Source organism: Sinocyclocheilus anshuiensis, unplaced genomic scaffold, assembly GCF_001515605.1.
Source record: "Sinocyclocheilus anshuiensis isolate Anshui unplaced genomic scaffold, SAMN03320099.WGS_v1.1 scaffold1184, whole genome shotgun sequence".
NCBI classification, from domain to species: domain Eukaryota; kingdom Metazoa; phylum Chordata; class Actinopteri; order Cypriniformes; family Cyprinidae; genus Sinocyclocheilus; species Sinocyclocheilus anshuiensis.
In genome coordinates, this window is record NW_015547647.1 from 835044 (window position 1) to 846763 (window position 11720).

General features: G+C 35.0%; 2 protein-coding genes across 2 annotated transcripts in view; both read right to left on the minus strand.

Moving 5' to 3' along the window:
- Nucleotides 1–791, minus strand: part of LOC107701952 (protein SDA1 homolog) — an 8990-nt gene extending 8199 nt beyond the window's left edge. The window contains exon 1 of the mRNA XM_016504117.1: nucleotides 561–791. Coding sequence (XP_016359603.1) covers nucleotides 561–650 — 90 coding nt within the window. The 5' untranslated portion in view covers nucleotides 651–791. The remainder of the gene's footprint in view (nucleotides 1–560) is intronic.
- Nucleotides 792–1515: 724 nt separating this feature from the next.
- LOC107701923 (tyrosine-protein phosphatase non-receptor type 13-like) overlaps nucleotides 1516–11720 on the minus strand; it is an 84115-nt gene continuing 73910 nt past the window's right edge. The window contains exons 33-48 of the mRNA XM_016504077.1: nucleotides 10974–11145; nucleotides 10397–10607; nucleotides 10159–10244; nucleotides 8735–8796; nucleotides 8157–8312; nucleotides 7908–8073; nucleotides 7581–7670; nucleotides 6703–6809; nucleotides 6485–6540; nucleotides 5958–6055; nucleotides 5646–5794; nucleotides 4825–4915; nucleotides 4291–4628; nucleotides 2530–2745; nucleotides 2265–2327; nucleotides 1516–2176 (exon numbers count right to left, since the gene is read on the minus strand). Of these exons, the coding sequence (XP_016359563.1) occupies nucleotides 2099–2176; nucleotides 2265–2327; nucleotides 2530–2745; nucleotides 4291–4628; nucleotides 4825–4915; nucleotides 5646–5794; nucleotides 5958–6055; nucleotides 6485–6540; nucleotides 6703–6809; nucleotides 7581–7670; nucleotides 7908–8073; nucleotides 8157–8312; nucleotides 8735–8796; nucleotides 10159–10244; nucleotides 10397–10607; nucleotides 10974–11145 (2139 nt within the window). The 3' untranslated portion in view covers nucleotides 1516–2098. The remainder of the gene's footprint in view (nucleotides 2177–2264; nucleotides 2328–2529; nucleotides 2746–4290; nucleotides 4629–4824; nucleotides 4916–5645; nucleotides 5795–5957; nucleotides 6056–6484; nucleotides 6541–6702; nucleotides 6810–7580; nucleotides 7671–7907; nucleotides 8074–8156; nucleotides 8313–8734; nucleotides 8797–10158; nucleotides 10245–10396; nucleotides 10608–10973; nucleotides 11146–11720) is intronic.

Sequence of the window (11720 nt, forward strand, 5' to 3'; positions counted from 1 at the left end):
AATTAATGCATATTCATATTTATTTTGAACTACAGTAACATCTTCTGATTTCTCTCAACATGGGGACAGGAGAGCTGACAATCAATAAATTGGAAAAAAAAAGTAACTTGCGTTACTTATCTGAAAAGGTAACTCAGATATTCTCTTGTAAATTAAAAATGCGTTACTTTACTAGTTACTTGAAAAAAAGTAATCTGATTACGTAACTTGCGTTACTTGTAATATATTACCCCCAACACTGCTAGTAATACTAGTCGGAAATCAATCGCTGACTATATGAACTATAGACCCCCATCACTGTGTATTACCTGTAATAATTGAATAGTTACTTGGTGTCACTATTTGATTAGTCTAATGAATAAACACTAGCGACATTAAAAAGGATACATCACTATTGGATTACTTACTGAAAAAAAAAAAGACTTCTAGTAACGTTAGGGTAAGTTTAATAAATGAACATTAATTAATTTAATGAACAGCTTGACGTAGCGTAATGTCATGAAATTCTTTGGTTTACTAGCGATCAGGCTAGTTGACAAATCCAGTAGCAATTTATTTACCTCCTCTGTGTAGGACTTCGGATCCCTCTTGATCAAATTTTGCAACTGTGGGAGGTTCGTCGGTAATTTGTTATTGTGACGACCCGACATTTTTGATTACTTTCGAATACTAAGAGTCAAAAAAATAACGTTTGTTTTTAGTGATTTGATTATTCCAGCACCAGCGTGGCTCATGAGGAGGTCTCCATGTTGCCTGCAAACTACGGAAAGCCTGAAAGGACATTCTGGTTTTCAAACGCGTCACTACTGGTGATGTTTCGTCAAGCTTCGAACCCGTTGCGAAAACTGATCTATAATAGAGAATTATATAGTTATATATTATATTATATTATTATAGTCATTCATTATATAGATCAGTTGTTGCGAATCATTTGTTTCGAACCAGTGAATTTACAGAGTTTTGGCCAGCAGGCGTCATCAGCGTGTGGTATTTCGAGCACTTCGGAGTGAATCATTTGGTGAATCATTTGATTCAAAGATTCGAAAGGGTTTGATTCTCCAGTTTAGATCAGCGGTTTTCAGCGGCCCCCGGTGGACATGGGAGGTACTGCAGTAGACCCATATTTTTCCGGTGAGTTTAATAATTGTTTGTTCAACTATATTAGTCCAACTGAAAAAGCTATATTTTCTGTTGTTTTACTGCTGGTTGGTTGAGTTACGAGTTTCTGCAGCCTCTGAATTAGAATATTAGTATTTAATTTGTTTCTGAGGACAACATTGATGGAAAGGGAAAAAATACAATCAATTCTACCTGAGTCACTTTAATTGATACAACTATATGCTTAATAGTCTAATATATACAAAATATTTTTTTTGCAATTGGGAGCACTAATAAATATAAACTTTATAGACAATGTTTATGTCAAACCTAGTAAATCCTGAATGCATCAAAATAACATGAAAGAAACAGAAATGAAGCAGAAATGGCAAAAATACAACGATTAGAGAAAACCATAAAGGCATGATATTCTTTTATTTACAAATTGCAAATTGTCCAGTATGTAACAGCTTTAAAACATATCAACAGATTTCATAAGATAAATATCACACTAAATATAACACTTTAAAATGTCTTCGATTACCACTGGCACTCAGTGATTTCTAAAAGATTTACAAAGCAAATACTGTCTGTATTCTGTCATTTCCAGCATCATTTCATTTAAGATACACAAGAATAATTTTGTACCACAAAAAAATATGAATTCATTTCTTTTTTATTTGATCCAAAATCTTTAAGGAATCTATAAAAACAGTTTTTTGTACCAAAGAAAAAAAGATAAATTATAAAATAAATGGTTTTAAGGAAATAGCAGCCAATGGTCAAGAATGTAAGCGATAAGAATACACAAAATTCTGCAAGAATTGTACACGTCACTGACGTCCAAAACATCATAAGACAAATTTGTTCTGGCGAGGTCAAAGCCCCTGATAGGAAAACGAAGAAACTGCTTCCAGACATTGTGATGACTGAAGCCGCTGGTATCTTCAGCTGATCTCTCGAGACTGTCAGAAGAGCAGGAAGGCAGTGGGTCCTCGCTTTATCCTGAGAGTTTCTCTTCTGCCTGCAGACATCTGAGCACATACAAGATGACCTGGTAGCAGAAAATGTATTGTTCCTGGAGAGGAAAAACAGCAAATGTTACACGCACAAAGACAGCAGAAGTAACCTTGATTTAAATGCGTAGATCATTATAAAGCTGTTACCTCTGTCTGCACCATGCCCTGCCTCTGCAGTCTCATGGTACGGACCACATCTGATATGTCAAACTAATGAGAGAAAATGTCCAGAACATATGATTATTACATATAACTTCAATCATCATTTTATTTTTGCCATTTAACTTCAGTTATTATTTATACAATTTACTAAAATTTTTTTTTAATAATCATACATTTGTAATGTACAAAACCTTACAAATATAAAATTCAAGTCAATTGTTCAAAGAATAAATGTATATATGACACTTACATCTGCATCTTTGCTGATGAGGCCAAGAACCACGTCTATGCAGATGAGCGTTCCTGATCGGCCAATCCCTGCACTGCAGTGGGTGATGATGGGCCCTGATTGGTGGATGTGTCTCATGTAGGAAATGAATGTCAGGAGCTGTTCTGGTTGAGTTGGGGTTCCATGATCAGGCCAGCCTGTGTAGTTCAGATGAGTGACCCTCTGGATCTCATTAGTCTGCAAGAGAAAGATGTACATGCAGATTTAAACATCTATGCATATACGTGTAAGTGTAATGATAAAGACATTGTGATGACTGAAGCCGCTGGTATCTTCAGCTGATCTCTCGAGACTGTCAGAAGAGCAGGAAGGCAGTGGGTCCTCGCTTTATCCTGAGAGTTTCTCTTCTGCCTGCAGACATCTGAGCACATACAAGATGACCTGGTAGCAGAAAATGTATTGTTCCTGGAGAGGAAAAACAGCAAATGTTACACGCACAAAGACAGCAGAAGTAACCTTGATTTAAATGCGTAGATCATTATAAAGCTGTTACCTCTGTCTGCACCATGCCCTGCCTCTGCAGTCTCATGGTACGGACCACATCTGATATGTCAAACTAATGAGAGAAAATGTCCAGAACATATGATTATTACATATAACTTCAATCATCATTTTATTTTTGCCATTTAACTTCAGTTATTATTTATACAATTTATGATATCATCTATTTATTTATAATAAAGTGTTGCCATAAACAAACATAAAAAATAAAAATAGTATACTTTAGCCATATAAAATTGTGATTATTGAAAAATAATGAACTTTCGCCATTTAACTTCAATAATTTGTGCAATTTATTTAGTACTTAAGTTTTACTAGAAACATACAAACAAACATTCATTCATTAATTGTATACTTCAGCCAGATAAAAGTGATTCTTAAAAAAACTTCTGCTATTTAACTTGAATTATTATTTATTCAGCTTATTATATCATTTAAGTTATTTTAAAGCGTTTCCAAAAATACAAATATATAAATAAACAAAAAATTTATATTTCTTGTCAACTTGTCATTTAACTTATTTAGATATTTTATTTATATAGTGTCTCATGTAGGAAATGAATGTCAGGAGCTGTTCTGGTTGAGTCGGGGTTCCGTGGTCAGGCCAGCCTGTGTAGTTCAGATGAGTGACTCTCTGGATTTCATTAGTCTGCAAGAGAAAAATACACATGCAGATTTTTGCAAACATCTGTGTGTATAGGTGTATTTATAAAGATATACAGGGCCTAAAACTAACTTTTTGCCACACCTGCCAATGGCCGGTGACATGATAAAATTTACCTGCCAAAAAATATTTTTTACCGGCCAGGAAACTCTTTTTGCAAAAACAGGCAGTTATTACTACTACAATAACTAAACATATTTACAATGTTTTTAAAGCGCTGTCTCTTTAAAACCTGATGCATATGACGCGGATCTGACACATATCCGATTATATTACACATATTTCTCCCAACTCTTTAAGGTCATTTATAACTCATTTAAGACTCCGTTTACAAGGTAGCTCGCCAAAACCGCGCATTTTGACATAATTGTGTGTTTTCGTGCGTTGAAGCGCTACTGGTGCGCTGTCTGAAGCGGCTCAGCGTATACGTACAGCCGAACGCACAGCCTTTTAAACTATACTTCACTGCACCATTTAGGCGGCGTAACCCCAGGTATGTGTCGCCGCAATCTCAGGTTATGAAGAATAAAGAAGGGATATATATAACTGCCTCTCACCTGGATGTCTTTGACTTCTATGAGCCGGATGACAAAGTTGTCCAGGTGCTGATCTTTGACCAGTGTGATCTGCAGCCGGTCATCCACCATCTCGGGCGAGCGGGGCGTGTCGGGCCAGTACCTCTGACATTTCACCTTCCCCCCCTCTACTTCCTGCGTCATCATGGCGATCACGTTGGACTTCTGCTCCCAAACCATTTGCCAGAAGTCCCCCAGCGTGGTGGGCAGCGGCCCCTGGCATGCGATGTACAGGAAGTTCTCGTCTTTCACAGGCATCTTGATGAAGTTGGCATTGATGTAGCCGCCATCCTTCCCCAGCATGACCCTGGTTGTGTCGACTGAATCATGAAGAAGAGAGATTTAAGTCAAATCAAGTTACCTTCATTTCTACAGTGCTTTATATAATACAGATTGTGTCAAAGCAGCTTCACAGAGATAAATAGGAAAAGAGTGGAAATCAATTACGGAAATTAATATACAAAAAAGGTCAGAGAAACATGCATTGTTTATACGTCAGTGTTTTTCCTAACTCACATGGAACGATGTTCTTGTATCGGTTTTTCTTCTTGTTCTCTTTAGTCTGACCAATCAGACAATCATCCAAGGGGCGCAAATTCTGCAGGTTCTTTGAAAGAAAACAATATGCACATTAAAATGTATTTTGTATATCCATATTGGCATCAAAGGCTACATTCATGCCAATAAATAAATAAATACTGGCAAACTTCAAAATGTCGGGATCAGCAATAAATGTTTTTGAAAGAGGTCTCTCATGCTTATCAAGGCTGCATGCATTTATTTGATCAAAAATACAGTTAAAAAAAATAATATTGTGAAATATTATAATAATTTAAAATAGCAATTTTCCATTTTAATATTTATTAAAAATGTCATTTATTCTTGTGATACAAAGCTGAATTTTCAGCATCATTACTCCAGTCTTCAATGTCACATGATTAATCAGAAATCATTCTAATATTCTGCTCAAGAAACATTTCTTATTATTATCAATGTTGAAAACAGTGCTGCCTAATAATTTTATGGAAATACTTTTTTTCCAGGATTCTTTTATGAATAGAAAGTTCAAAAGAACAGCGTTTGACATTTTTGAAACATTATAAATGTCTTTATTGTCACTTCTGATCAATATAATGCATCTTTGTTGCAAAAAGTATTAATTTCTTTCAAAAAAACAAAACAAATAGTGGTGTTAAACTTCTGCACATAAAAAGTTCAAATATGCATGAAATAATTTAAGGCCGGTTTATAATTTCTTGTAACCGAAGAAAATGTTCTAATATAAAAAATACAGACTGTATCTATACGTATATAGTACAATGAAACATTTTCTGTACCTCAAACTCTTGCAGAGGAACTTTCTGTTCCAGCAGGCCTCTCATCATGCGGACTATAGTGTTGAGGTTAGCGGATGTGTAATGACCGTCAGGAACCACTTTCACCAGAGGCAGAGACGTCAACTCTTCCTCAGTGACAATGGGTCCATCTGAGAAAGAGAGAGTGAAAAGAACAAGTGTAGCATTAACAACGAGACAACCCAATTCAATGAGTAAAATCTGCGCTTTACAACCCATTTGTATTGAAGTACAATAAGAAAATGGTCCATTTCTCTACGAGAAACAGAGTGGTGGTTTCAACAGCTGACTGACCCTCAGTAAATTTAGAGTTGATGTTCTCCATCGGCAGCTCGTCACTCCCCCATGTGATCTCGTCCTCATCCAGCTGACCCGACGATGACTGCAGTGCACTAAGAAGAGAGGGAGATTTGCTCAGAACAAACCTGCAAGACTAAATCCTGCTTGAGGACATATCTGTCAGGTTCAGTCATTCTTGTAGATCAAACAGTACAGCATGAACGAATAAAACAACATGCAAGCGTAACTACAACAGCAGACTTTCATTGCGCTTTCATACTGATTTACAGAGAACCTTTCAACAGTAGTGTACATCCAAACAATATTTAATCTACGCTATACTGTATAAAGTGCTTAACTACAAAAAGCCTGGATTCAGTCATGTTTACTGAACAAAAAGTGTTTCAGAAAATCATATTGATTAATAGTAAAATGCACTGAACTTTGACTATATTTTCTGAGTTTAAGCTGAACAAAAACATACACGCTGCTGATGTAAAATTATTCGAAGAGTCATATGAAAGTAGAATTGTTTTCCTCACCTGTCGTTGAGTGGGTCATCAACATTTTCTTCCTTCCACTCAGCCTTCCGAGACGTCTGAAGACAGAAGAACATAGCATGTAGTTCAGATAAACAGATGCATTGTTTTAAGTCAATAATATCACCTCAAAGTCCATTGTTATTAGATCAGGTCTTATGAACGCAGTTTGACTGCTGTAAAACTGCAGATTTTCAAAGTTTGATTACAGATGGCTGTACCTCTGGGGAGTCTTCCGGCAGAGATGAGCCGTCACAGTCTGTGTCTTCTGATAGGTCACCACTTCCTTCTGTTCTCTTCCCTTTCTCTAGAGAGCCTGTGTCATAGTCTAGAACACACACACACACAATCCTGATCATGTAAATACCCCACTCTCACATCTGCAGGTGACTTTCAGATGACCCATCTGCCAGAATGTCATGTGGGGTTATTAGAGCTAACTAAACCATAAGATAAAAAAAAAAAACATTTTCATGAAATAACTCGAACTTTTCTTGAAATAAAATAAACATTAAGTGAAATTACTAAAATATGCTTGATAAAACAAATACTGAAAATATTTAATTAACTTAATAAAAATATAGAAATATTACAAAAAAATTATAAAAATGAACAAAATTGCTAAAACTAATTACTAAAATTAAAATTGAAAATATATACATATAATTTAATATTTTATTTTATAAAAAACTTGAACTTTGCTTGAAATAAAATAAACATTAAGTGAAATTACTAAAATATGCTTGATAAAACAAATATTAAAAATATTTAATTAACTTAATAAAAATATAGAAATATTACATAAAATAATAAAAATGAAAACAAAATTGCTAAAACTAAATACTAAAATTGAAAATATATACATACAATTTTATATATTTATATATATATTTTATTTTATTGCTTTGATAATGTTATTAATATTTAATAAATGTATTATATTAAAAAGTAATACATCATAAAATATTACAATTAAATGTTATAATAAAATGATTAATGTTTAATAAAATTGAACTAAACTAATTAAACATTTGAATAAAATCTATAGTAGCATCTCAATGCCACTAAAATCAGACTGATCATGTGATCTTTTCTGTACCTGTCGGAGGGAGGGGAGGTGGGTTGTTGGTCTTGCTTTGCTCTGATGGCGTCTGGATTTTTGTCTTCACACCGCTGTCCTCACTCACATCTGAAACAGATTTTTGTAAGACTAAATCACTGCTCTTTTTCATGCAATAAAAATAAAAAAGTTAACATTTTTAATACATGTATAAATTAAAGAATTTTTTTTCTTAAATATTTATTTTAAAGATACATATATTTAGTAGATATATACACAAATATTTTTTTTAATATTATATTACAATTTTATTTCTTTTTATTATTTTTATTTTTATACTCGAGATTGTTGACTTGCAGGCCGTACCTTTGTTGCCATTTACACCGCTGGATTTGAGAGGCAGAAAGCCCAGGTACGTGTTGGGCATTTGGTCAGCTGGACGGGAGACGATGAGGTGCACCAAGCCTTTAGCTTTACGGATGGTGGTGACGGCTTTAGAGTGAGACACGCCGATCATCAGATCCTCATTGACCTGTACATAAACACAACCACAGAATTAGCTTTCAGAACTTAAAAACAATATATTGCATTTTATCAAAAACGTTGGTTCCGTACCTTCAGTAAATGATCGCCAACTTGCAATGTGCCCGCAGTGTCTGCAGTGCCTCCAGGGGTGATGGATTTCACGAAAATACCCCTCTCTCCACCAATCACAGAAAAGCCCAGGCCTCCTGCGGGCGGCTTCTCCAACTGCAGCTTCACAATCTGCTCCTGTAAACACATTAGACCAGAAAAGGGTTAAATAAAGAATTCAAAATTAATGAGATGAGGAAAAAATTGGTGATAAGTTGACAATGAAATCACATTAACAATTCCAATGAATTCAAAGACGGAAGAAGCCTCAATGTTTGCCGTTCGCTGCGGTGTTTCCTAAAAATCGACTCAAATTCCTCTCACCAGTTCCTCTTGTAGCTCACAGACTGCAGAAATCTGACCTGTCTGTGTGACCTGCCTCAGTTTCAATTTCAGGCCGTTTGTGTCCCGTCTCACACGCCACAAAATAGCAGCACCCATACTATAATAGCAATAGTTTCTGTTTCTGAAGTCGGTGTATTTTAGTGATAAAACATTTAGCCAGAGCAGCACCAATCAATATTAGTTAATAGTTTACCAGAAGTTCTACAGATCCTTACCTCAGCGGGACAGATACCGGATAGGGCCTCGAATTCGTTACGATCGTTGCTATGGAGATAACCTATGATACAAAGCGAGAAATGAGGCCACTGTGTATATTACTCAGCTTACAAGCAGAAGAGTTACAGCACTACTAACTCAAGCATCAGAATGCCATCAAATCACAAGAAAAGTAAAGCTATAAGCCACACTGGATCATGTGTTACAGTGATTTTACCATAGTTAAGAGGTGATGTTAGCTTAAAGTCATATAAGAGACAAACATTTTAGAATATAACTAGGTTAGCATTTCCTGAAGGTTTATAGTTTTAGGTTTTTGCTTCTGCTTGTTTCTGTGTAAATGACCAATGAGAATTCAGTATACAAATAAGTAATACATGCAAGAAAGGAGGTAAATTGGAATTCAGTATGGAAATATTATGATGACATCTTCACTGACGGTTACATTATACCAGCATTACATAAGTGTAAGTCAATGGGAACTTTACAAACTTTACATTTATAATTTCTTTTTTTTGTTTTTTTAAAGAAATTAATACTTTTATTTAGCAAGGATGCATTAAATTTAAAAATATTTAATTAACTTAATAAAAATATAGAAATATTACATAAAATAATAAAAATGAAAACAAAATTGCTAAAACTAAATACTAAAATTGAAAATATATACATACAATTTTATATATTTATATATATATTTTATTTTATTGCTTTGATAATGTTATTAATATTTAATAAATGTATTATATTAAAAAGTAATACATCATAAAATATTACAATTAAATGTTATAATAAAATGATTAATGTTTAATAAAATTGAACTAAACTAATTAAACATTTGAATAAAATCTATAGTAGCATCTCAATGCCACTAAAATCAGACTGATCATGTGATCTTTTCTGTACCTGTCGGAGGGAGGGGAGGTGGGTTGTTGGTCTTGCTTTGCTCTGATGGCGTCTGGATTTTTGTCTTCACACCGCTGTCCTCACTTTCTGTTAAATAAATGCTGTTCTTTTCTACTCAAAAAAAAACAAACAATTTCAGAGTTTTCATAAAAATATTAAGCAGCACAACTGTTTTCAACATTGATAATAATAATAAAAATGTTTCTAAAGAATTTCTCAAATCAGCACGTGTCTGAAGACTGGATCATGTGAAAATGATCCAATACTGAAGACTGGATAAATGGAGTAAATCCAGTTTTGCATGACAAGAATTAATTACATTTTCAAATATGTTCAAATAGAACACAGTTTGACAATATGACTTGTTTTACTGTATTTTAATCAAATAAATGCAGCCTTGGTGAGCATAAAGACTAAAAAAAGACAAAAAAAATCATACTGACCCCAAACTATAAAACAGTGATTAAATTCTGACAAAAGTGTGCAGTTACTGCAAGTTTATTCCCATTACACTTACCGTTCATACTCTGCGAGACTTTAGGACTGATGTTATTGTTTAGTAATGAAATCTGCTCTTCACCCGGAAAAACAGGCTTCCCATCCCTACGGAAATATAGATAGGTAATGGCATCTGTCCAGAAGTATTACACATTTCACACAACAACTGACAACAAAGGTCCATCAAAAGTATCTTTCCAACACCTGAAAGTAATTTGGATGAACTTGAAGCGAGTCATATCATGCGAGTAACTCACCTGGTGGCTTTGAGACTCAGATTCCTCAGTGACAGCTGCAGTAGTCTGCGGCTCTCGCTCAAGGTCAGATCCTGCGTCGGAGCGCCATTGATATAATGTATGATATCCAAGTGCCTCAAACTGCCTTCTGCAGAGGCTACGGATCCTGGGATGATGTCCTTTATGTACAGCACGCCCAACCCACTGTCACTTCCTCCATCGAGAACAAGACCTGCAAGAGACGCCCAGAAAACAAACTTAGCTGCGCTAACCCTAACACCACCTTCTTTTTTTCTTTCTTTTGCTTTTTTGTCAGCAAGCTGAAACCTGACACCCTTATCTGGCTTGTTGTCTATCCCCATGAGCTCATTTTTCCAGTGAAACGCAGGTGGGCTTTGTTTATTCTGATGGATATCTGTGTTTTTGTGTGACCCAGTAAAGCCCCGTTGACCTCTTGACGGTCAGATAACACTAAAGCGCCACACAAATTGGTCGAATGCAGCAGAATACACTTATCCAGCAGCATACTGGGTATTTCTGAGAACTTTACTGAGTGGTAAAGAGGATCGGTTACCATATACGTTGATGTTTCCATTACCTAAGGACTCGTCGTGGCACTGAAATATGATGTCAGGAAGGAGGTGGGCCTCTATTGGGGGTTTGGGAGGTTCTAGAATGCGGCCGACCACGATGTCCACGACTTTGGGGGCGGCACGCACCAGGTTGACCACCTCGGTGTGATTCATGCCAGACACATCTGTGTTATTGACCTATTAACAGAGGAAGAAGAATGAAGATGAATTACAATGTGTAAAATAAAAACTTTAAAACCAGCTTTTAGTCTGTGTGTTGGTTTTATATGGTAGTGTAGTGATAAAACGAGAATTTACAAAATTAACCCTTTAACAGACATATCAACCAGAAAATGGACTAAAAGTAAAAGACTCTTGTTTCCAGGGGAGTATGGAAATGTTTGTCCAATGTAATACTCTCTAAAATCAGAAGGTCCCTCCCATCAATACTACCTGCCAGGGTTATTATAGTTAACTAAAACTAAACACATTAATTGAAATAAAATATTAAAAAACTTAATTTAAAGAAATAAATGTTAAATTAAAATATTTTATTTTTATAAACATTTCTCTTTTTTCATTTAGTTAAACTTGATGTAAAAGAACTACAACTTAATTAAAGGGGTCATATGATGCGATTTAAATTTGTCCTTTCTCTTTGGAGTGTTACAAGCTCTTGGTGCATAAAGAAGATCTGTAAAGTTGCAAAGACTAAAGTCTCAAATCCAAAGAGATATTCTTTATAAAAGTTAAGAGTCAACCACGCCTACCTA